Source organism: Bos grunniens, chromosome 16 (assembly GCF_055505025.1).
Source record: "Bos grunniens cultivar Pamir isolate PY7600 chromosome 16, Bosgru_T2T1.0, whole genome shotgun sequence".
NCBI lineage: Eukaryota > Metazoa > Chordata > Mammalia > Artiodactyla > Bovidae > Bos > Bos grunniens.
In genome coordinates this window covers 8,267,757-8,294,710 of record NC_141180.1, presented here as the reverse complement: position 1 = coordinate 8,294,710, position 26,954 = coordinate 8,267,757, and the positions used below count along the sequence as shown (strand labels likewise).

The 26,954-nt window shown below is 43.3% G+C and overlaps 1 protein-coding gene across 49 annotated transcripts in view; it reads right to left on the bottom strand.

Moving 5' to 3' along the window:
* The window catches only part of HHAT (hedgehog acyltransferase), a 354,661-nt gene that overhangs the window by 80,804 nt on the left and 246,903 nt on the right, over positions 1 to 26,954 (bottom strand). For 37 of the 49 annotated variants that reach the window (XR_015143028.1, XR_015143021.1, XR_015143022.1 and 34 more), the window contains one exon: positions 16,383 to 16,584. The exons of 11 other annotated variants lie outside the window; for them this stretch is intronic. Coding sequence is in view for 19 of the 38 variants with exons in the window: in XM_086343256.1 (XP_086199382.1) it covers positions 16,383 to 16,584 (202 nt within the window). In the remaining 19 variants the exon portion in view is untranslated. Of the gene's footprint in view, positions 1 to 16,382; positions 16,585 to 26,954 lie in introns of those variants that run through there. One more of the 49 variants, XR_015143042.1, reaches the window with a different exon arrangement.

Below are 26,954 nucleotides of genomic sequence, written 5' to 3'. Positions count from 1 at the left end.
AGTTGGACACGACTGAGCAACTGAGCTGAACTGAATGTGGAATCTAGACAAATGGTACTGATGAACATATTTGCAGGGCAGGAATACAGACACAGATGTAGAAAATGGACTTGTGGACACAGTGGAGAAAGAAGAGGGTGGGATGAATCATGAGGGCCAGGTTGAAACATATACATTGCTATGGATAAAACAGATAGCTAGTAGGGAGTTGCTGTACAGCACAGAGAGCTTAGGTTCATGCTCTATGATGACCTAAGGTGTGGGATGTGGAGGTGGAAGGGAGGCTCAAGAGAGAGGGAATATATGTGTATTTATGGCTGACTGGTATTTTACGGCAGAAACCAACACAACATTATAAAGTAACTATCTTTCAATTTAAAAAATTCTAAATTAAATAGCTGCAAATCAAATACAGGAATGGTTCAAAGAACTCTTGATCAAGTAAGATTTATACCCAGAATGGAAGGATGATTCAGTATTAAAAGTGTTACAAATCCATGTAACTCATGGGATTAAATAAAGGAGAATAATCACATGATCACTCAATAAATGCCAGTAAAGCAAGCTTTTTTAAGTTGATAAAGAAGGTATGTTAAAAATCCAGAGAAAGTATTCCAACTAGATTGAAGAAAAAGAAATACTTTCTTCTGTCTTTCAAAACTGTACCAATGGACCAAATAGAGTAAGACAATTAAATGCAATATAAGCTAAAATTGTTGGCAAAACCAAAATTGTCATTATTTGTAGATGATATGACCATTGATCTAATAAATTCAATAGGAACAACTGAAAAATCACTAGAGCTAAAAAAATTATCTAACGTAGATGCAAAATGATCAACTCAAAACAAAAATCAATACCTTTCCCACAGGACAACAATAATCCAAAAAGTAATGCACAAGTCTTCAAAGAAATGATGAAACCTTATGTGAGAATATACAGGACGACCTGAATAAGTATTCAAGGCTGAGAAGATTCAGCACCATGGATAAGTCAACTCTACTCAAATAAAGATACAATTAAAAGCAAATCTAATAAATTCCAATATAAATACCAAAGGGCATTTTGAGAAACTTCACTTTTCAGGAATTCTAAGATTCCTATAGAAGCAGCAATGTGCACAAACAGCAAATGTAACTCAGAAACAGAATGAAAAGGAGCACAGCACTTTCCTTGCTAACATTCAAAACTCTAGTGCTTAAAACAGCAATAATCAAATAGGTCAATACAACAGAAAAGAGAACCCCCACATTAACCCATGTGTATATGGATATTTACAATATATTGAAGGTGATCTGTAATCAGTGAGGGAAGTACAGATCATCGAATAAAACAATTGTAAAATGTGAAGAGCATTCCTGTTGGAAGGCATACAAAAACAGGCTGACCAGATTTGGTCCCTAGACCATGGTTTACCAACTTCTGCTCTATTTTTGGTATCTACTCTAAAGAAACACTTTATGAAAAGGAGGCCTGGATAGGCATCCTACTGAAGCTGTGTTTTCAAAAGAAAAAAAAAAAAATAGAAGCAACCTAAATTTTCAATAGAAGAACTTTAACAATAGAATAAATCAACTTATGACATATCAATATGTCCAGTTATGCAGCTCTGCATTCTGTAATATAGAAATATCTTTAAAACATACTATGAGGAAGGAAAAAAGTGCAAATGTTAAAATATTTATACATTTCTAAATCACACATACACAAACACATATATATACGCAAAGTAGGAAAGCTGAGCAAGGCTATACTGCAACCTGATGACAATGGCTACCTTTCATGACAGGGAAGTGAATGAGCAAGGTGATGGGTATCTTAGAGGAACTTCAGCCATATCTGTGTTTTTCTCCAAGATCATATAGTCATGAATGACTTCATAAAGAATAAAAAAGGAAACCTAGGAATCTTTCCACTGAATGACCTTAGAGCTTGGCCATGTCCCCTGAGTACCAAGTCAAAGAACATGGATGGGAAGATAGAATTGAGATGACCATCACACCCAAGTCATGACTGCTCATGGTACTGGAAGCCTTCCTCTCTAGGCAGCACTGAGGTCCCTGGAGGCAACTAAATAAGCCTAGGATGTCACAGCTATGGCCGCAGCTATACCCTGTTCAAACACAAAAGCAACCACTTAAGGGCAAGGCATGCTTTTAAAGCAAATTTGATATTTAAAAACCTACAACTGACAAATAGGTAAAGCATTTGAAAGTGATTCACCAAATGACATCACAGAGAACTCTTTTAGCGACATTCGGTTAAACACAGTAGATGAGACATCTCTGCTCCCTTTACAAACCCCACTAAAATGAGGAGTAAACATTTAAGAAGCTATAAATCTTCTTAAAAGGTATAATTCCCACAGTCAGGGAATGGAAGCAAATAGTGAACAGTGAACAGCAAATGAGCAAAGTCATACCATCCTTATAAGATAGAAAGCAGATGGATAAATTAACAGAGCTGAGAAACCTGAACACTAGATGCCAAAGAGAAGAAAGTCATTCATACACCAGTCCCCAGAAGTAACAGGCATTAGAGACACCATATACCACAGATGGCAGAGTAAACCATGGTGGGGAAAAAGCAGAGATTGGTTAAAAACCTGGGTTATGAGCATACAGACCACAAAGATAAAAGTCCATCTTTCTCCCCACCCCAACCCATTATGAAGGTTTTTTTCCCATAAATAAATTGCATTAGAGAGATTCTCCAGTCAAGGACAGTAAGTAGAGTGACATTTCAGCATTACCAAAGATATCTGCATTAAGCCCCTAGAGAGAAAAACAGATTACAAACAAAGAATCAAGAATCAAATGGCATTTCTCAACAGTAACATTAAAAACTAGAAGATAGTATCTTGAAAAGTTTTCAGGATAAATTGCCTTTCAACCTAAAATTCAGTGCTCAGATAATCAATTAAATATGAGAGTATAAAGAGACGTTTAGAAATACTAGGTCTCTCTCTCTATATATACACACACACACACACACACACACATATATATATATATATATCTCACCCATGATTCTTTTCTTAGGAAGCTACTGAAGGATGTGACCCAGCAAATCAAAGGAAGGGGGGAAAAAAACAATGAGATCTGAGGCCAAGACAACCTCGCAGAAAGGAGAGGGAACATGTCATGATGACAGCTGTACAGCAGATCTGAAGATAAATAATCCAAATGGGAAGGGAGGATGGGAGGTCTTCGAGAAAGATTCTCCAGCTAAAGAAGAGAGCTGACAGACTGCCAGAGAGGCCTGGCCACACGCAAAATAGAATACTATTCTGAAAAGTTTGGAAAGCCATGATAACAGTAAACTACTTACTCAAACAAAACAGGCAAGGTGATTCTTACTCTGAGTTGGGGAAACAGTTGACTAAGAAAGGAAATGCAATTATAGTACACTGGCTGGTTTGGAAGCTAATGGGGGAGCCACATGTAACATAGTAATGATAATGTAAGCAATGACTTCTGATTTAACAAAAAATATAGAGATTATTGCATTAGGAGGAGAAGTGGGGAGTAGGTCTAAGAGGTTAAAACCTCATGTAGAAAGTAGTTACTATTTATAATTTATAAATGAAGAGTAATAGAATATACTTTAGAAAGACAGAGGTAAATACCAGAAACAATTAAGAGAACTTAAAGTTTCTTCTGATGGGTTAAGAACATAAGAGTAGGAGGAATGGAGACTGCTCTTCTATTTATCTATCTAAATGAAAGCTTGTGTAATATTTGAGTTTTGAATCATAAACATATATTTTTTTAAACTTCCTGAGTTTCAGTTCTTCCCGCTGTATAACAGGGATAATGATGCTACTTATTTTGTAGCTCAGTCAGTAAAGGATCTGCCTGCAGTGCAGGAGACCTGGGTTTGATCCCTGGGTTGGGAAGATCCCCTGGAGAAGGAAATGGCACCCCACTCCAGTATCCTTGCCTGGAAAATCCCATGGACCGAGGAGCCTGGTGGGCTGCAGTCCATGGGGTCGCAAAAGAGCCAGACACGACTGAGCGACTAACACTAACACTTATTAAAATCACACGAGACAGCGCGGTAGAAGTGCTTGGGGGACATTTTCACTTCTCTTGGGCCGATTTTTCAGAAGAGCTATCCCAGCAGTGGAAGTGCTCTGGCGGTGGAGCTGTACTTCTTCTCTCTGGAGTGCAATGAAATGTCCAGTAATGAGTTATGGGATGTCTATGGTTTTGGGGTGACTTTGGGCTGCCTGTATCTTGGAGCTCAGGGCTGTGTTTCTTGCTGCTGGAGAATTTGCTTGGTATGTCTTGCCCTGAAACTTGTTTCAGCCAGAGAGGTTTACAGCATTATATGGAGAAGAGAAGAGTGAGGAGGGAGTTAGAGGTGACCCGAATGAGATGAGGTGGAATCAAGAGAGGAGAGAGTGGGCTATTCAGTAATCTCTTCCTTATGTGCACTCCACAACTGGACCGCTCCGAGTTGTTCACAGAGTTATACAGCAATCCCACTGCTGGGCACACACACTGAGGAAACCAGAAGGGAAAGAGACACGTGTACCCCAATGTTCATCGCAGCACTGTTTATAATAGCCAGGACATGGAAGCAACCTAGATGCCCATCAGCAGATGAATGGATAAGAAAGCTGTGGTACATATACACAATGGAGTATTACTCAGACATTAAAAAGAATACATTTGAATCAGTTCTAATGAGATGGATGAAACTGGAACCTATTATACAGAGTGAAGTAAGCCAGAAGGAAAAACACCAATACAGTATACTAACACATACATATGGAATTTAGAAAGATGGTAACAATAACCCTGTGTACAAGACAGCAAAAGAGACACTGATGTATAGATCAGTCTTATGGACTCTGTGGGAGAGGGAGAGGGTGGGGAGACTTGGGAGAATGGCATTGAAACATGTATAATATCATGTATGAAACGAGTCGCCAGTCCAGGTTCGATGCACGATACTGGATGCTTGGGGCTGGTGCACTGGGACGACCCAGAGGGAGGGTATGGGGAGGGAGGAGGGTTCAGGATGGGGAACACAGGTATACCTGTGGCGGATTCATTTCGATATTTGGCAATACAATATTGTAAAGTTTAAAAATAAAATAAAATAAAATAAAAAATTAGAGCTATTCCATAGTCAGGCTGTGTGGAGCCAGTCAAAACACAAGTGGTCTAAGAACTGAGGGCTGTGTTGTCAGTTCATCTAATGCCAGAAGTGCACAAGCATCAAGGAGATGGGATGTAGATGAGTCACTTGAGCAGCTCGAGTATCAAGGAAGACTCCTTGTCTGAAGTCAAAGAAGTTTGAATAGATCACGTGTGACCGAGTTTGACTTCTTTCTAATCAAACCAACCATCTGTTCTTAAACAAATTACTTACATTCCCGGTCTCTAGCTTCCCTATCTGTAAAACTGGAGGTAGTAACATTTGCCCTGAAGGGTTGTTGTGATGGGTAGATAACGTAAGGAATGAGAAAGATCTCTGTGCAGTCTGGCAGAGTTCCTTGTATGGCATAGGCTGGCACTTACAATAGTCTCATGCTCATCTACTCCTGAGAATGACTAACCTCCAATTTCTAACAGAAACTGAGCATCCAGGGTCAGCTAAGCAAAGCTTCCTGACGGTGGGTTCTCTCTTCCCTTTTCTCTCAATAACCTTTGATTAGTTAATGATACTTATTCACTGTAGAAAAGGCTGAAAATATGTGAGCAAAACCCAGAAAATATGCATTACAAATAATCCCACCAGTAAATAGTTAGCCATCATTGACATTTCAGTGTATAATCCTCCACACACTTCTCTGTGTTTGTATTTTTAAAAAAAGGTGAATTTTTATTATACCTGTTATCCTTATTCTTCACCTTCTCACAGTAAAAAGTATTTTAATATCATCAGTTTCAAAAGCTGAATAATTGGCTTAGTAGATGTCCTGCACCTCTTACATCATATTCTTTCCTGTCACCCTTCAGGGGATACACAGTGACCCTTCCAACACTTACTCTGGCCCACTGAGTGGCTTTCAGGGTTGGCAGCAGAGGAAAAAGCAAGAGCCACCTTAAATTCGTGTTTCCATACATGCTGGTGATCACAAGTACATTTATTCCAATCCAGCTCATCTCAAACAAGGCCAGCAGCTGTTCGATATGCTTTTTTAAGCAGCTTTTATTTCTAGGCCCTGGAAGGAATGTGAGATATTTTGGAAGTCTTGCACATTTCTGACTTCTCAGAGCTTTAAAAAATGAATACATATGCACATATAAAAATGCACAGTGTGTGTGTGTGTGTATATATGCTATATACAGTCACAACACATACACCCAACATACATTATACATAATATATAAATATACATTGTAAATAAATATACATTGTAAAAACACATTGTGCTAAGTATGTGCATATTATTTGGGGAAGAAGGGGCTATTTTACCCCTCCACTGATAGCAGGAACACTGGAAACTCAAGCTCTGCCACCTTCAGTCAGTAATTTGGATTTTCTGGGAGGAAAAGAGAGACCCAGATTCAGAAAGACATATCCAACGCTTCAGCAGGTACACAGATTGTGCTTCTTCCTAAGTCCATCCCTAGAAAACTGCTAGGCACTACACTGTGGTCAGAGTGAAGTGAGAGCTGCTCAGTCCTGTCCGACTCTTGCGACCCAGTGGACTATACAGTCCATGGGATTCTCCAGGCCAGAATACTGGAGTGGGGAGTCACTCCCTTCTCCAGGGGACCTTCTCGACCCAGGAATCGAACCAGGGTCTCCTGCATTGCAGGCAGATTCTTTTACCAACTAAGCTATCAGAGAAGCAAGCCTGATTAGAGGGACCACCACTTATCTGTGCTATAGAAGCAGAAATCAGGGTCTCTCAGGTAAAGAACCTCATCTCACAAACCACCTACACAGGCCTGTTTCAACTACTTCCATTCAAGCCATGGATCTCATCTTTGGCTCAGTATTCTTTTCCAAGGCTACAATTCCCCAGGGCAAGGGTTTGTGCTGTGCACTTAAGAGGGGAGAACGGACAGGAGTCCCAGGGCCACAGCAACGATGAGACGGCAGCCGCTGCCCAGCTCAAGCCTAAACTGGGAGGGACAGGCAAGGCAGCAGAAACTCCAGAGCCGGCCAGACCCCAGGGTCTGAATCCCTGAAACCTGACTCTATTCCAAGACTCTGCTGTCAGCGGACTCAGTAATAGGAAGTTTAAGAGAACCTTTAAAAGTGCTTTTGTCTTTCTAAACGTGTTTGAACTAACCGGTGGAATGCTTTGCAGAATTCTCCCACTCAGACCAAGAAGGGTTAAAGCATGGGTTTGTATTCCCCCAGAGAAGAAAACGTACAGCCAGGGAACGGCGCAGCGTTCCCCACATCGTTAATGATCCTTCAGGGTGGGAGCCAATGAGAGGGGTGCCAACATGTCACCATCCACCAGGGAACACACTGTTCCCAACAACAGGCATTGCTCTTTTCAGACTTAGGGGTCCTGGTGAGGGCAAGCAAGCTGGTACAACAGGCTAATTGGACGTGTGGGATCAACATGTTAACTTAATGCTCTCCTGTTTGGTTAAGCGGCTCGCACTTCTGTATCTTTCAATCTGGCACTCAGATCTCTTTAGAGTGGGGACTACTTGGTCTCTCTAACCTCTTTTCCTCCATTCTCCCCGGTGACAGCCCCTTGACTGTCAAGGCAGCCTCCTCCCCTGAACACGGCGTGCCCACTCCTGACTTCGGGTCGTGTGTGCTATTCCCCGGGCTTCGAGCTTGTCTTCTCTCTACTGACCTATCCAAATCCCATCTTACATCTTCCGAGTCCTACTCAAGCCCCAGCTCTTTAAATAAACCTTCCTAAAAGCCTGGCTCACTCTGCCACCTCGGGAACATCAGCTGCCTCCAGGACTCAGCCTGGTCTCAGCAGATAATGTCTTAATACTGGTCCTCAGCTGGTTTGCACACATCTTGCCTCTGCAACCGAATCACAAACTCACAGGCCGGGACGACGACTCACTGCTCTTTTCTCTTCCTGTTAGCACTCTGACATGGAGCCATAATCCTTCTTTAATCTCGCCTAACTTTTCCCCCTAATAGCATCAACACCGTGGACCACTCCACTCCCTCTCTGAAAAACCTTCTTTTTCTTCATCTCTATGAGATCATCCTCTGTATTTCCCTCCCACCTCTTGGCCCCTCTTTCTCCATCTAAATTCTAAATGTTGGTGTCCTTGGATTCATTTTTAGGCAGTTACCTTTTCTTCGCTTTCTGTACTCTTTCTCTTTAGAAAGTCTCAGACATTTTCATGGCTCCAAAATATAAGCTACATGCTCTCAAACATCTGTCTCTAGCTCAGACCTCTCTTCTGCACAATGCCTGGGAAGAACAGGTCAATCAGTATTTTATGATGTTTATAAAGACAAGTCCAGTTTTTTAAAAAATATAAACCCTTAGCTCCTCTCAGAGAAAAGGTTTTCCTCATCCCATGGTTTCACTGTCTCTTTAATCCAAAGCAGCTACTGCAAAGATGATCACCCTGTCAAGAGACCAGGCAAGATACCTTGTTCATGAGAGGGTGGAACTGACTAATAGATGCCATCACTATATCTGGATAGACCAGTGCACTGTATGCATTGACACATTGAAAGAATATGCAAAAAAAAAGGGGGGGGTGGAGGGGGCGGGACATGTCTTTCACTAAGAAGAGTTCTCCAGCTGCAATGTGTCTCCCACAAAGGGTGCGGAAATTTTTTCCTAGATGAGCAATAAGGTTGGCTCTGCCTAAATGGGCTCAGTCTAAGAAGGGTTATGGTCTGAAGAAAAGTAATTATTGACAGTTAGCACTTGATCTTTGTTGAAATGGATCCAAGTGGAGGACGAAGATCAGGAGTCATTGTCCAACAGAATAACTCTTCTCAGACCAGTGTGCTTTGTAGTTCTTCAGTGAGTTAGTTGGGGCTGTGATTACTGACTTCCAGTGAAAAGGTTTTCTAACCAAGCCAACTGCCAGTTGATGAGTTAGGATTCCACCGAACTAGGAAATCATTGGGTAGGTCATGTCATAGTTTTACAATCTATTATCCTCTCAAGTTGACTGATCTCTCAATTTCCTCTTCAAAATCAAACTGATCAATATAGTTGATAAACTGAAATGGACATCACTACAGAGCTTTGCAGTCTTTCTGACACACAAAAGCATCAGGTCCCTCTGAGAACCATGAGACTGACCCTCCATGACTTTCACTGGCGGCACGTTCTCTTAATAAAGTCTATACATAGATATTTTACTGCTTCAGAAAGAACATCAATCAGTTCAGCAAAGAAGAAGGGACAAGGGCTGGGGGAGGAGGACATATTTAAATTATTCAATGAAATGGAAATCAGAGGTGGGGTGGGTGAGCAGCTTGGGATGTAGATTCTCCTTTGTGTAGGAATGACTAACAAGCAGCCTGAAGGTGTCTTCTTTCAAAGCAGAGATCAAATAGAGAATCAGCAAGTAGTGCGTCTCTACTGATGCTTCAAAATGTTTCTACTTATTAAAAGATTTCCATGCTGAACACAAATTCTAGTTCCCCGGGAGAGTACTTATACAGAGGAAAAGCGTGTTGCTTTAGCAGTAACTCCTCTTCATCCACCTTGCTTGGTACTTTGTCAAAATGCCTTTGTCAGCTCTGGGCCTCAGTGAATCACAGCCCGTAATCCCCCTCTCTCATAAAGCAGCGGGGTACCAGGAAGGTTAATTGCTCCCTACCCCTTTCTCTCTCTCTCTCTCTCTCTCACACACACACACGTATAGTCAACATTAAAATAGTGTTTTACCATCACTAGACCAATTAGTATTTATCCCGCTACATAAGAATCTCCCTGTATAATGTTCAATAAGCCTCAGTCTTAGTGAGTTCTTCCAGTATCCAATCTTCTTCAAGCTGCTGCATAAGCTTATTTCTTCTCACAAGCCCCTCAGTAAAGTCAGAAAATATATTCACTCCTTCATTCATTCAACAAGTATATACTGCATGCTTACACTGCGCCAGGCATCATGATACGTGTCAAGGATATGATGCCAAGCAGGGCCCTGTGGGGCTCCTGGGCATGGAAGCCTTTTTGTCCTCCTTTGCCTGAAGACTCCAGCCTCCCTGACCTTCTCTGAGTTCCAACAGGTAGAACAGTTGCTAATCAAAGGAGAAGCAGCAATAAAACCACCTGACGTAAGATTAAAGGGACCAGAAAGGTTCATCAAGATTAGGAGACAGAGCATTTAAGACCCTTTGTTCCTGTTCAGTCGCTAATTGTGTCTGACTCTTTGCAACCCCATGAATTACAGCATGCTGGCTTCCCTGTCCTTCACTAATTCCCGGAGTTTGCTCAGATTCATGTCCATTGAGTCAGTGATGCCATCCAACTATCTCATCCTCTGTCATTCCCTTTTCCTGCCTTCAGTCTTTCCCAGCATCAGGGTCTTTTCCAATGAGTTGGCTCTTCGCATCAGGTGGCCAAAGTATTGGAGTTTCAGTATCAGTCCTTCCAGTGAATATTCAGGACTGATTTCCTTTAAGATAGACTGGTTTGATCTCCTTGCTGTCCAAGGGACGCTCAAGAATCTTCTCTAGCACCACAGTTCTAAAGCATCAATTCTTCGGCACTCAGCTTTCTTCATGGTCCAACTTTTGCATCTATACATGACTACTGGAAAAACCAGTTTTGACTATACAGACCTTTGAAAGCAAAGTGATGTCTCTGCTTTTTAATATGCTGTCTAGGTTTGTCATAGCTTTTCTTCCAAGGAGCAAGCATCTTTTAATTTCATGCCTGCAGTCACCATCCGTAGTGATTTTAGAGACCAAGAAAATAAAATCTGTCACTGTTTCCACTTTTCCCCCATCTACTTTCCATGACACTTAAATCTAGTCATCAACGCTATCCTTTTGAAACTTTGCAGAAGAAGGGGTGAAGATTGATTTTTATCACATACCCTGTCTGACAATGTAACCTCTCCCAACTCACCAAGGAGGGGGACACAGTTCTTGAGGTGCCAGCCTACTGTGTTCCCCCTTTGCCTGGCAAAGTAATAAAACCACTCTTTCCTTCTCCTCCATAACTCTGTCTCCGTATTTCTGTTTGACATTGGTACACACAGAGCCAAGATTTTTTGGCAACAGATACAGATTTCTGATGTAGGGAGGCTTACCAGTTTAGAGAGGGAGATAAGGATTAAACAAGCTATTGTAAAAGAACATTTCTCTGTAACTGTGATAAGTACAGCTGAAGAGACCACATACAAGGTACCCCAAAGGGGTTACCAGTTGGGACCTGATTGACTTAGGAGGATCAGTAAATGGTACCCACGCAAGCTGTCATTCAAGCCGAAGTCAGAAGGGTGAAAAGGAGGGAAAGGAATAAGAGCATCCTAGAGATGGAAGAGCCTGTGCCAGGGAGCTGGGGCTGGAGGGGCCAGGTATGAAAATGAACAGAAGGAGGAACAGGGTGTGAGAGGAGAGAGCCAGAGAGGATGCGGAGAAGGAGCAAGACGAGAATCAGCCAAGGTCTTACAGGTCATCTTCAATACTGGGGACTGAGTCCCAAGAAAATGGGATGCCTCTGGAGATTTTTAAGGATGACAACGTGGTTAGGTATTTATTTTTTTATTTTAATTGGAGGCTAATTGGTTAGGTTATTTATTGACAAGCATCACTCAGCACTGCGAGGATAACGAGCTAAAGAAGGCAGAAGTGGAAGCAGGGAGACCAGTTCACAGCTATTTGGTAGACTGGGCAAGAAATGGTAACAGTGGGGTTAGGATGACTCAGTGGAGATGGAAACAGTTTTTAGAAATTGAGACCTACCTAGGAGGTAGAACGTACAGCACATACAGGCAGGACTTCGAGAGAGGAAGGTACAAAGGGCAACTTGAGGCGCCTGGCCATGAGTGACTAGCAAGATGATGGTGGCTTTTGCAGAAGTAGAGAATGCTGGAGGGAGAGGAGCTAGCTGGAATTATTGGGGACTGGGTGGTTCACCAAGTCAGTACTCCGCATGCTAAGTCTGAGACATCTGTGAGATGATCAAGGGGAGAGAGGTTCAGTAGTCAGCTGCATATATGAGGCATCCCATCAGCAATAAAAACCTTCCTAAATTACAGCAGAGTCAAATACTATATTGTTCTATTTTTTTTCTTTCTAGAAAAGGGATACATTCTAGAACTCTACCACCACAAACGGAAACCACTAGCCACGTGGGGGCTACTGAGATTCAAATTAATTAAAGTTAAATAAATTTAAAAATTAGTTTCTCAGTGAGTACTTCAAGTACTCAGTGTGGCTCATGACTACTCGGATTGGACAACACAGTGGACATTTCCACTCCTGCATAAAGTTCAAAGGAAGAGCCCTGTCTGGAGTGGCAGAGGGCTTCCGATCTTCAACACTCAGCTCTGAGTGTGCAACGGTCACCAAGAAATAAAATCCCACTCCAGGGAATTCCCTGGTGGTCCAGTGGTTAGGACTCTGTGCTCTCACTGCCAAAGGCCTGGGTTTGATCCCTGGTTGGGGAATTAAGATCCCACAAGCTGCTCAGCATAGCAAAAAAAAAAAAAAAATTATCTTAATATCTCTTGTGCCCCAGGCAAGGCTTTGAGGTTAAAGAAGACACAAAAAAGAAGGGATGATAATCCTTGTTATTCACATGTTTTTCAATCCATCACTTAAAGAAAAAAACAGATGAAGGATGAATGCCTTGGGGAGAGTGCATAAGGGCATGGGGAGTGAGCTCCCATTGCAAAAATACTGTCAGATCATCGGGAAGATTAAAATCAGATGAAATAAAGTGCCAAGGAGGCATTAAGTCTTATTTGGACTGTGGTCCCCCAAAAGGTAAATGTATAGCCACTATTTTATAACAACTGTTAGGTGGAGTATAACCTTTAAAAATTGTCAATCACTGTTGTACTTAGTGTACCTGCAACTTATACAATGTTGTACAGCAATTATATCTCAATAAAGAAAAGAATGGGAAATGGATTCATGAAAAGGGCGAGAAGGAGGCAACCCAAGTAGGGAAACAGTTTATTCAGAAGGCTATGTACTTCTGGAAGGCCAGCCATGTTTTTCGGAAGGAAAACAGCACCTGTACTGAACTCTGTAAGAAACAGAGCAATGGAGGAAAATTCCTTGAGTGGACAGGTGGAAAAAGAACTAAAGAACAAGCCCAATTTAGAAGGCTTAATTGTGTACTGACGTACTGAAATGAACTCAGACACACAGCTAACCATACGGAACACAAATAATAACGGGGCCTTGACCTTGAACTTAAAGAACTCCTGAGTCTAAATAGCCGTAAGTAATCACCAGGCTGTCAAGAGGCAAGACAGGTGCTAAAAACAGGTTTTACAAAATGTGTCCTTGCTCAATAAATATGTAAACTAGACACCACATCTGCAATATACAAGACATATATCTCACCAAAAAAAATTGCATGTTCAAAAATTACTATACACCGAGGTGCTTAACTGTGGGCAGAAGCTCAAATGAGGTAAACATGTGAAGGTCCTGGAATGAGCTGTGATGTGGCACAGCAGACATTCAAGTGCTTCACCCTGTGAGCAAGTCTTTTTACCGCCTTCCTCCATTTTTAGCCAAAACTAATAGGCCGTAAGGCTTTCCCTGGTGGCTCAGATGGTAAAGAATCTGCCTGCAATGAACGAGACCTGGGTTTGATCCCTGGGTCGGGAAGTCCCCTGGAAAAGGGAATGGCTACCCACTCCAGTATTCTTGCCTGGAGAATCCCATGGACGGAGGAGCCTGGCAGACTACAGTCCACGGGGCCACAAAGAGTTGGACACGACTGAGCAACTAACACTTTTTTTTTCTAGTAAGTCATAGGTTGCATCACACAGTTTGGGTTACTCTTTTAATATTTTAGATTCTTTAGATTTATTAGTAATATAATCGATGGCTCAAAGTCCAAAGAACTCTTAAGATTAAGTTCAAGGTTAATGTCAGATCCTTTATGAGGGTACACAGAAATGTGTCACAGGGCTTCAATCTGGGCTGAAAAGAATTTTCTGGCCTTCGTGGCTGATGAGGTTCCCGCTTTGGGGAAGACTACTCAGATTTGAAGGATGAAGTGTGTAACCTTTATTATACCACTTTTTATGGTTTTTCTTTGTGTTACAAAGCCATGACTCTCATTGAAATTCCACTTTCTATTGGAATTCACTGACATTTCTTTCCCACTGGTTCTGGGTACTAGAACTGAATAAAATATTTATCTTTAAACATATATGAACATACTTAAATTCCTTTAGGAGTGATATTTTTGCTATGTGCTTTGATTCAGTTTTTATTGAATCTAAATCCCTTGGACAGAGGAGCCTGGTGGGCATAATCCATGAGGTCGCAGAGTCAGACACGACTGAGTGTGCGCACGCATGTATGCACACACACACACACACACACACATACACACAGAGCTATCTTTATAGAAAAACACTCAAATGTATTCTATTTTGGTGATGTTGACTTTTTGAAATATATTTGCTTTAGCTGCAAATACTGGGGGAGTTTATTTACATTAATCATTTCCCAGTAAATTTTTTGTGTTTTACTGCCTGCCATCAACACTGATAATGGCATATATCTTTTTAGCTACTTTTTTCAGAGTTATCGGAATATAGCTACATATTCAGAATTGAAGATTCCTGTAAGATTCTAATATCTAATACATCCTTTTCCACATTTACATGGCGAAACATTGCTCATACTTTTAAATCACCTAAACATGTGTGTAAAGAAAAATGCTTAATTTCCCAAGTTATTTTCCTAAAGGTTGTGAATGTGTCTTAAATCCTTAGCTGATTGTTATGCTGCTAAAACCTATTTAAACAGCAAAGATTAAAAATACCAGTACTACTCAGGATTGGCAAGGGCATTCTCAGGCACCATTGGTAGGAATGCTAACTGGCAAACTTTGTCTACTGGGCAGTTAAGGAACAGGTAAGCAGTAGGCATGCAAACTTTAAAAGTAAGAAAAATCTTTAACTTAGCAATGTTAAACATTCAAGAATTCACCCTTGTTATGACAGTCATCTCAATGCAACCACTAACTGCAAAAAAAAATTAGAACAATATGTTGATAAGAGACTGATTAAATGAATTATGGTATAGCCACATAATGGAATTCTGTAACGCCATTAAAAAGGGTTGTTAGAAATGTATTTGATGACATAGAAAAGAGTCCTGATACAACTGTATCTCTAGGATAATGGTATGTTTAAAATGTTATACATGTATGTGTGTGCAATGTACATGTGTGCGTGTGTAGAGAGAGGAGAGAAAAAATTTAGAAGGGGGACTTCCCTGGTGGCCCAGTGGTCAGGAATCCACCTTGCTACCAATGAACCTATTTGCAGGGCAGGAATGGAGATGCAGCACAGAGAACAGACTTCTGGACGCAGTGGGGGTGGGGGTAGGAAGGAGAGGGCGGGACAAATGGATACAGAATAGTAGGGAAACACACACACTAACATCTGAAAGATAGAGAGCCAGTGGGGATTTGCTGTGACTCAGGGAGCTCAAACCGCGGCTCTGGGACAAGCTAGAGGGGCGGGATGGGGTGGGGGGTGAGAGGTGGCAGGGAGGCTCAACAGGGAAGGGACATGTGTGCACCTATGGCTGATCCACGCTGATGTATGGCAGAACCCAGCACAATAACGTAATTACCCTTCACTGAAGAATGAAAGAAAGAAGCCACTTTGTAATGTAGGGCACATGGGTTCGATCCCTGGTCCAGGAATTAAGACCCCACATGCAGTGGGGCAACTGAGCCTGTGCACAAGAGAGGAGCCCTCCACTCGCCACAACCAGAGAAAGTCCACACACAGCAAAGACGCCACAGAGCGTAACTAAAACAAGTTTTGTTCAAAAAAATAATTTAGAAGGGATTTAACAGTGGTTTCTCTTGCGGAGACATATTCCTTATACTCATTTGAATTTTCTAATTCTCATAATAAACATGAATTATCTTATAGTTACAGCCAGTGAAGCAGTGAGGTTGTTCAGTAGTGTCCGACTCTTTGCGATCCCATGGACTGTAGCCTACCAGGCTCCTCCATCCATGGAATTTTCCAGGCAAGGTACTGAGTGGGTAGCCTTTCCCTTCTCCAGGGATCTTGCGACCCAGGGATCGAACCCAGGTCTTCTGCATTTCAGGTAGACGCTTTACTGTCTGAGCCACCACCTCTTGTTCAGCTGTCCTGTCTCCAGGAACACTCTGGATGTTGAGCCAATCTGGCAGAAATGGCCCACAACGTGGGTAAACGTGATGACTGCCTACCGTCCCAGACCCAGTCCACCCAGCTTGGCTGCCCCTACCGCACAAGCCAGGACCTGCTCACCAAGCTGTGCTGGACGTGCGGCCTCTGCACGAGCTTCTGGACGCCATTCTCCACGGTGACCCCCAGCCAGTTGAGGGTGGCCCAGCACCACAGGTAGTCGTTCCCGCCATGCCAGAAGCTCACAAACGCGAATGTCATCGCAGTGGAGAAGAGGGCCCCCAGCAGGCCATGCTGTGACCCGCCCGCTGGGATGTACACGTACCTGGAGAAAGAAGAGGCCATGAGGAGCCCTGCGGAGCGCTGGCCCCCAACGCCACCCACTCCCTGCCTGATTCTCCTGCCACACATCGCTATTCACCATGTGCAGACCCTTCCCCACGTCCAGGAGGCCACGGGGCACTCCCTGAATGCTCTGTCACACGGGAGGTGGCAAGCACAGAAGCCTCTGGGGGATTCCCAGGTGGCACTAGTGGTAAAGAATCCCCCTGCCAATGCAGGGAGACGTAAGAGATGCGGGTTCGATCCCTAGGTCGGGAAGATCCCCTGGAGGCGGGCATAGCAACCCACTCTAGTATTCTTGCCTGGAGAATCCCACGGACAGAGGCACCTGGTGGGCTGCAGTTCATGGGGTTGCAAAGAGACACAACTGAGTGGGGGATACCAACCTTAACGGTAGGTATGTATTTTACAGCTCAAACTATCAAGTTTCAGGTAAACCCAGTATTTAAGCACAATTGCTGAGTTCAGGCCCCTAAACGGCAGGATGGCTTCTGCAGAAGAGGGGTAGCCTTGGCAGGCTGGATCCTCCAGCTTTCCAGGCAAGTTGCCCAGAAGTAGTGACAAACTCACAAGTGAGGAGAAGAGCTCTGTGCTCACAGGGCAGCCAAATTATCACCCGAAAGGCAGAGCCCCCGCTAGGGTAAGTGCTCTACTGCTGAGACAGCTGTCTGACCACATACAAGCAGAACCGTGTTCTTCAATCAGTATTTTCCTGCTAGAGCTGGACAAAACTCACATTGTGTTGTCAGGATCTGGAGAGCTAGAAAAACACCCTCCTTGCAGGGGTCTCTTTAAAAAGCCTATCGGTCTTTGTTTATTGCTGTCAGTGCTTCTTTGTCCAACCTTATTCCATAAAGGAAAAGGAAATTCTCATTTCCTAAACACACCATGCGTCCCAAGCATGGCACTAGGCACTTTACATGGATCACTTGACCTGATTCTTTGAAACACCATATGCTGTTCTAGCATGCCAATCCACTGAACCCACTGACAGGCTGTCCTATTCATTATTTTAATATTTTGTTGGAAATGTTATTTTGAAAATAATTTTTAAATAGAACACTTTCATAGGCAAGCCAAAAGATACAATATCAAAAGCATTCCCCAGTCAATAAATACTTCCAAGGATTATGGTGCCTTCAAATTGTGGTGCTGGGGAAGACTCTTAAGAGTCCTTTGGACTGCAAGGAGATCCAACCAGTCCATCCTAAAGGAACTAAGTCCTGGATATTCATTGGAAGGACTGATGCTGAAGTTGAAGCTCCAATCCTTTGGCCACCTGATACAAAGAGCTGACATCAGAAATGACCCTGATGCTGGGAAAGATTGAGGGCAGGAGGAGAACGGGATGAAAGAGGATGAGATGGTCAGATGGCATCACTGACTCAACGGACATGAGTTTGAGCAAGCTCCGGGAGATGGTGAAGTACAGGGAAGCCTGGCGTGCTGCAGTCCACGGGGTTGCAAAGAGTCGGACACGACGGAGCGACTGAACAACGACGACTATGTGACTATCAATATTTTTAAATGTCCTCCTTCCCTCTCAAAGGTGCTCCAGGTCAGATGGTAAATTATCAGCTTCGACAGCCCCACTTTTGGGGTGAGAAAAACTGGGGCTGAGAATAGGAAGAACCTAGATGCAAATATGCATCTCTGGCACCGAGCATCAGTGTTTTCCATTGCACCCCTGGGCTTATTTTGAAAGCCCTCCTATCTTGCATCTCAATCTGAAACAAACCAGAAAGCACGTGAGAATGCACGCATTTCAGAAACAAGTGAAGCGAAGAAAATACTTTCTCTTGCACAGAAACAAGACCATCTCAACAATCAAGTCAGCACCAAGCACTCACTACAGACTAAGGAATAATCCAGCTGTGGCCAAGGATTTATTTAGCCTTCCAGGGCATTCCTGGTATTATGAGACACACAAAGACATACCAGGTTGCTCCTGCCCAAAGGACACGTACAGCTGGTTGTGAAACGACAGCAAACCAATTCTATCATTAAGCTGACGTGGGACTTGTTTGCTGTATCATATGGTACAAAGAAGACCAGGGGAGCTTAAGAGTACGGAAAAGAACAGGATGAGTGGAGGAAAGCAGGGTATTAGAGGCTTAATGGTAAAGATCCCTACCTTGGCAAGGTCTAGAGAGTGAGTTAGTTTGGCCAGGAGAAGCAGGGATGCTGCATCATGGACCAAGAAAGGCTGGACAATGATTCAGAAAACCCCACCAACAGCCCCAGGCACAAGGGTTTTAACTGGCCTTACGCTGCCCCCTAGAGGCTACTTGGTTATTGCTGCAGAACACTCAACAGGCAAAAAAAATGGACCACAAACCTCTGCAACCTCCAACTTGCAACTGCTCCATCATGGTGCTCTATGGGGCTGTCCTTCACATCATACAATCAGTTGTGTGTGTAAGAAGGTTGCATGTTAAAAAAAATGGAGTGGTCAAACCAAGTTCAAAAGGATAAGGAGTAACTGCTGTTTACAGAAATTTTGCAGATAATAGTTTTTATAAAACAAGTTCATTCCAATCCTAATACTCTTGTCACCCAACCCTGGTTTTATGTTGAGATTATTGTTGTATCTCACTATATAAAAATGAGCTGCACTGTAAGAGCTGGACTGTAAAGAAAGCTGAGTGCCAAAGAATTGATGCTTTTGAACTGTGGTGTTGGAGAAGACTCTTGAGAGTCCCTTAGACTGCAAGGAAATCCAACCAGTCCATCATAAAGCAGATCAATCCTGGGTGTTCATTGGAAGGACTGAGGTTGAAGCTGAAACTCCAATACTTTGGCCACCTGATGCAAAGAACTGACTCATTGGAAAAGACCCTGATGCTGGGAGGGATTGGGGGCAGGAGAAGGAGGAAACAACAGAGGATGAGATGGTAGGATGGCATCACCAACTCAATGGACATGAGTTTGAGTAAACTCCGGGAGTTGGCGACGGACAGGGAGGCCTGGCGTGCTGTAGTCCATGGGGTCGCAAAGAGTCGGACACGACTGAGCAACTGAACTGAATATGTATTAGAAAACCTCAGTATAGAATAAAAACCTCTTCTTGTCCATCCACATCAATGGTCTTTAATATTAGATTCAACTCCAAAAAGAACTGAATTCCAAGCTTGTGACGAGGAAGCATCTAGTCCCATAATTACATGCACAGCTATTTTAGGCATCTCTTGGCATCATGGCTTTGCTACTTTCCTTCAATAATGACAGCCGACAAAAATCTGAGAATTCCTTTTATTCCAGAAACTCACAAATGGCAGGTCTCCAACAACATGAGGTTGCTTGTTTTAAACCAGAAGAGTGTATGGTCTTCCGACTAGAAAAACAAAAAACTCCCTTCCTCTCTCTTAATTTCTAGAAGGCAATGGATACCGCAAGAAGGAACATGAACCTGTTTCCTTTTACAAATCCCGCCAGGCTCGTGTCAGTTCCATGATTAATAAAAACAGAAACGCGTCTCCTTTTAGAAAAGCAGCGGTGTGACCCCACTTCCTGAGATATGCTGCACACTGAAACTGAGTTCCCAGTGGAAGAGAGCATTCAGCACCACCTTCTCAGCAAAGCAAAACTAAAAAGATTTTTTTTTTCTTCTGTCAGCAACTGTGGGAGATTGAGTCTGCACAAGGCCTGCCCCCTGCCCCTGCCCGCTGGCTTCGTGGGGTCACTGCTTGCAGAGAACGTTGCCTGGGGTGGTTGCCATCAACTGCGCCACCTTCCTAATTAAAAACCATCTCAAACAGAATCAATGCAACATAGCAAAAGCCCGCTCAGGACGAGGAACTGATATAAAATGTAGACGTTATTTACAATGTCTACTCTCTACTGAGTTTCAGGTGTTTTTATGTATCCTGTTTCTAATCGTTACAACAACTTCGTGAAGAACTGATGACCAGACCTATTTTATGCAGAAGAGGTAAAATCTAGTTTCAGAATCCCCCAGGTCTGTGTTCTATGAAGCTGTTGACCACAGTGAGAGCATTTTTTGGTGATATGTTCCTCTTGTTCAACCACATCTGCAAAGCAGTCTCCACAGAAACATCCACCAGTATTTTATTAACTGAAGAAACATCCTCTGTACAAAAAGGAATCTTACTAGGGAGAAGGTGCTCATGAATTACAAAGGCATTTGAGCGACTTCACTTTCACTTTTCACTTTCATGCATTGGAGAAGGAAATGGCAACCCATTCCAGTATTCTTGCCTTGAGAATCCCAGGGACGGGGGAGCCTAGTGGGCTGCCGTCTATGGGGTCGCACAGAGTCGGACACGACTGAAGTGACTTAGAAGTTAGGCCAAGTAGGGCTTCTTCCCTGGTGGCTCCAAAGGTAAAGAACCTGCCTGCAATGCAGGAGACCCAGGTTCGATCCCTGGGTCGGGAAGAAATCTTGGCGAAGGGAATTGGATAGAGGAACCTGGTGGGTTACAGTCCAAGGGTTTGCAAAGAATTGGACACGACTAAGCGACTAACACTTAGGCCAAGGAGCTCTGGGCCAGAAAGACACAGTTCAAGTTTTAAACAGACTAAATAGGGACTTCCCTGGTGGTCCAGCAGTTAGGAATATGCCTGCCAGAGGAGGGGACGAGGATTTGATTCCATATGCCGAGGAGCAACTAAGCCTGTGTACCACAACTACGGGGCCTGCTCCGCAACCAGAGAAACCACTGTGGTGAGCAGCCTGCACGTTGCAACTGCAGAGTGCCCCAGCTCACCACAAGACCCAGGGCAGCCAAAATACAAATAAAATGTTAAATAGACTAAACAGTTTCCTTCTGCCCCACAAGCAGAGACCACACCCTATCTAGGCGGGCTTCCTGCAGAAGTCTGACTGTGTAAGAAGTTGGGCATAAGAGGTTGATACTTGGGGATTGTTGCTGACTAGTAGATGTATCTGAAGGGGAAACAAAATAGCTGCTTCCTTCAAAATCACTAGGAAAAACTCAAGAATGTGTCTGACAGTTGGGACAGGGGTGGTGAGAATCCACATGGTAAAGCATTATTCTTAAAATCACAACACTTTTGTCCCAGGACTTACCCAACAGCTTCCCAGCTTGCCAAGTTATTGTCCAACCCTTTGCCATGAACTCCAGACCCCAGCAAGATAAGGGGATGAGGCACCCAAGACACAGAAAAGCTTGGTTTTCTCTGCCCTGTGGACTGAGCCGAGGTGGGCTTGCTGACTTCCCATCCTCAATTATCTATTTCTTGGCTGGGATGGGGCAGGCAGTGGCTGACATTCTATTCCAGCTCTGTTTTATCTTTCCACCCTATTTCCCACTAGTCCTGAAATCCTGAACAAATGGGGCCTTCATACTTCTGTGCCTCTGAGCACACCATTTTCACCCCCTCCACCCTCTCTGGTTTCCCAACTCCTCTATAAAGTCTCTTTTAAATATTCTCAGTCTCTAACCCAGAGAACCTACTGTTTGTACCACTGAATTGAACAGTTATTCATCAGAAGATGTCTCTTCTATTATGATGGTCATTTCAACTAAACTGAATTTCGTTTAGGCAGTTTTAAATGTGTGTGAGTATATATGTGCATGCCCACATGTGCTACAATTAGCTACCATCAACAGTATTTATGTATCTAACACTAATTTTCATTACTTTCCACAGTCTCCAATAGCTTTTTACACTTCTGATAGACTGTCACCACCGCACAGACACACTGTGAGCAGTTAGCAAGCACAGAAGGGTTATAAGGACTTGCCCGTTACTGGCAGAGACTTCAGAAGACACCCATTCCTAAGGAACACAGACCCCCGAGGACCCTGCGGTCTCACCACACTCTGTAATTCTCCTTCCCCCATTAAAATCACAGTCACGCAGCCCCCAAAGCTGTTCCAACCTCAAGAGATGTAAAAACTTGCAATGACTGGCCCTTTAAAGGCCAGAGCCTTCAGCAGCTGGGAAGGGCAAGACGTGTGGCTGCACTGCATTGGCAGGAAGGTGACCTCGCCTTTGGTTCACCTGGGTTCACTTGGGCTTCCCCCGAGTTCTGGATTAGAGTTCTCTGCAGAGGTGCCCTCAACCTAGCTCTCAGGGGCAGTGGCTCCCGTGACTCGAGCCTGTCTCTAGCTTTGGCCTCGGCCTACATCTGAGTTCTCCATCAGCCAAAGCCTGTGATGACCCACCAGTCAAAGCCTCATCCTCTAGCTGGTGGACAAAGGACTGGTGTTTAGTTTTCACAAAGGGAGCTATATATTTACTATTAAAAGTTTTCAAAGGAAGATAGACACAGAAAATATAATCCGCTTTTAATATCTTTCTACCCAGTAAACATCGTAATGGAATTTTAATAAGTAAAAGCTAGCAAAACTGGAAAAGGCAAGGAAACACAGAGATTCTTCCCTAAAGACTCCACAAGGAACGCAGCTCAGCCACATCTTGATTATAGCCCTCTGGTATAGACCCATCTCAGACTTCTGACCCCCAGGGCTGCAAGAGAATAAATTTGTGTTGTTTAGAGCTGCTACCCCTGAAGAAGGGCATAGCAACCCACTCCAGTATTCTTGCCTGGAGAATCCCCATGGGCAGAGGAGCCTGGCAGGCTACAGTCCATGGGGCCGCAAAGAGTCGGACACAACTGAGTGACCAAGCACAGTACAGCAGTTGGTTAACGGGCAACTGCAAACCTTAGCCTCTCCAGAAGGCTAAAAGAGAGGTCACTTTCAAAGCAGAGGGCACATTTGAGCTGAGCTAATTGCCAACATCTTTATTGAAAGATGAAAGTTTCACATGCAACTCTGAAAAGCTGCCTATTTAAAAATGCTATGTCCTATTTTGCAACAGAATACCGTGAAATTTATAAAACAGAGATTAAAGTCCAGCTATATTTAGTCAGCACAGTGGTGAAGAATCCACCTGCCAATGCAGGAGATGTGAGTTCAATCCCTGGAGAATCCTATAGACAGAGGAGCCTGGTGGTTACAATCCATGGGGTCGCAAAGAGTCAGACATAATTGCATGACTGAGCACGAATGCATGAACATATTCAGTCTACGTTTAAACTTCTAGGTTCATGTCATTAGATGCCAACACCCTTAAAAAAAAAAAAAAAAATTAACCTTTTCATTCCACAAAGCCAGTAGATCAGGGGATTGAAGTACTGTGCTGATGAACCCAAGCCTATAACCTCCATCCTAGAGAAAGATTCAACTCTTCCCTCATAAACCAAAACCCAAACTCTAGCTCCTCCAAAACTCTATCTTCCCCTCTGCAGAAAAAGCTGAAAGATCATGAAAGCCTCAGCCCTGCTGTCCTTACCCCGCTAGACCACGCCCAAGCAGCAACAGCAGCAAAGCACCGGACAAGCAGGAAGGCAGCGCTTGGAAGCCAGAGACATGGCCTTGGTCCTCCTCTGCCACTTACCAGTCCCTGTACCCGTGACCTGGTCAGTAAGCCTTTGTTTAAGTCTGTACATTGAACTTATACTGGGAGGGCTAAAATCACCTTCAAGTATGAACTGCTGTAAAGATCAGCTGATACAATACATGTGGGGTAAGGAATCATCACCAGATGGTCAATACCGAAATCAGACTGATTATATTCTTTGCAGCCAAAGATGGAGAAGCTCTATACAGTCAGCAAAAATAAGACCGGAAGCTGACTGTGGCTCAGATCACGAACTCCTTATTGCCAAATTCAGACTTAAATTGAAGAAAGTAGGGAAAAACCACTAGACCATTCAGGTATGACCTAAATCAAATCCCTTATGATTATACAGTGGAAGTGAGAAATACATTTAAGGGACTAGATCTGATAGAGTGCCTGATGAACTATGGACTGAGGTTCGTGACACTGTACAGGAGACAGGGATCAAGATCATGCCCATGGAAAAGCAATGCAAAAAAGCAAAATCTCTGTCTGGGGAGGCCTTACAAACAGCTGTGAAAAAAAAGAAGCCAAAAGCAAAGGAGAAAAGGAAAGATATTTCCATTTGAATGCAGAGTTCCAAAGAATAACAAGGAGAGATAAGAAAGCCTTCCTCAGCGACCAATGCAAAGAAATAGAGGAAAACAACAGAATGCAAAAGACTAGAGATCTCTTCAATAAAATTAGAGATACCAAGGGAACATTTCATGCAAAGATGGGCTCGAGAAAGGACAGAAATGGTATGGACCTAACAGAAGCAGAAGATATTAAGAAGAGATGGCAAGAACACACAGAAGAACTGTACAAAAAAGATCTGCAAGACCCAGATAATCACGATGGTGTGATCACTCACCAAGAGCCAGGCATACTGGAATGTGAAGTCAAGTGAGCCTTAGGAAGTATCACTTCGAACAAAGCTAGTGGAGGCAATGGAATTCCAGTTGAGCTATTTCAAATCCTGAAAGATGAGGCTGTGAAAGTGCTGCACTCAATATGCCAGCAAATTTGGAAAACTCAGCAGTGGCCACAAGACTGGAAAAGGTCAGTTTTCATTCCAATCCCAAAGAAAGGCAATGCCAAAGAATGCTCAAACTACCACATAATTGCACTCATCTCACAGGGTAGTAAAGTAATGCTCAAAATTCTCCAAGCCAGCCTTCCGCAATACGTGAACTGTGAACTTCCAGAAGTTCAAGCTGGTTTTAGAAAAGGCAGAGGAACCAGAGATCAAATTGCCAACATCCGCTGGATCATGGAAAAAGCAAGAGAGTTTCAGAAATACATCTATTTCTGCTTTATTGACTATGCCAAAGCCTTTGACTGTGTGGATCACAATAAACTGTGGAAAATTCTGAAAGAGATGGGAATACAAGACCACCTGACCTGCCTCTTGAGAAACCTATATGCAGGTCAGGAAGCAACAGTTAGAACTGGACATGGAACAACAGACTGGTTCCAAATAGGAAAAGGAGTACATCAAGGCTGTATACTGTCACCCTGCTTATTTAACTTCTATGCAGAGTACATCATGAGAAACGCTGGGCTGGAGGAAGCACAAGCTGGAATCAAGACTGCTGGGAGAAATATCAATAACCTCAGATATGCAGATGACACCGCCCTTATGGCAGAAAGTGAAGAGGAACTAAAAAGCCTCTTGATGAAAGTGAAAGAGGAGAGTGAAAAAGTTGGCTTAAAGCTCAACATTCGGAAAACAAAGATCATGGCATCTGGTCCCGTCACTTCATGGGAAATAGATGGGGAAACAGTGGAAACAGTGTCAGACTTTATTTTGTTGGGCTCCAAAATCACTGCAGATGGTGATTGCAGCCATGAAATTAAAAGATGCTTACTTCTTGGAAGGAAAGTTATGATCAACCTAGATAGCATATTCAAAAGCAGAGACATTACTTTGCCAACAAAGGTCTGTCTAGTCAAGGTTATGGTTTTTCCAGTGGTCATGTATGGATGTGAGAGTTGGACTGTGAAGGAAGCTGAGCACCAAAGAATTGATGCTTTTGAACTGTGGTGTTGGAGAAGACTCTTGAGAGTCCCTTGGACTGCAAGGACATCCAACCAGTTCATCCTAAAGGAGACCAATCCTGGGTGTTCATTGGAAGGACTGATACTGAGGCTGAAACTCCAGTACTTTGGCCACCTCATGTGAAGAGTTGACTTATTGGAAAAGACCCTGATGCTGGGAGGGATTAGGGGTAGGAGGAGAAGGGGATGACAGAGGATGAGATGGCTGGATGGCATCACTGATTCGATGCACATGAATTTGGGTGAACTCCGGGAGTTGGTGATGGACAGGGAGGCCTGATGTGCTGAGATTCATGGGATCGCAAAGTGTCAGACACGACTGAGAGACTGAACTGAATTGAAGGAATCTGGAGACTGTAACACTCCTATAAATGGAAGTATGCACACTTGCATTCAGGAAAAAACAAGATGCCATTATCATAATGATTAGCATCCCTATATTCTTCATAACCACATGAAGACAGCAAGACCCCTGGGCTTGCTTGCTCAGGGATGCTTTTCACTTAAAACCATTAGCCTTAACTATGCCTTCATTAGAACCAGGTCACTTAGTGCTAAGGGGATGAAGCTCTAAGGGAGGAAAATTTTTTCTCCTGCTCGTCTATGTTCTTTAACAGTAAGAGTGACATAACGCAGATTAATAAGAAAAACAAATTTCATTACATATGTCAGGGAGTCCACAAGACAATCAGAGTCAAGGAATGCCCTAATCTGAGGAATGGGATGGGGTCTGGGGCTTCCAGGTGCAGGAAGGGAATTCACAGGAGGACCAGAAGAGCAGATGTTAGGGCAATTAGAACCTTGCCCTGCCCTGCAGATGGTCTTTCAGATAAATACGTTCTCTCTGGTAATAGCTCTTTTTCTGGTATAAGCCCCCTACCCAAATTCTTTCAGATAGCTAAGTTAGAGGGAAACGTTGTT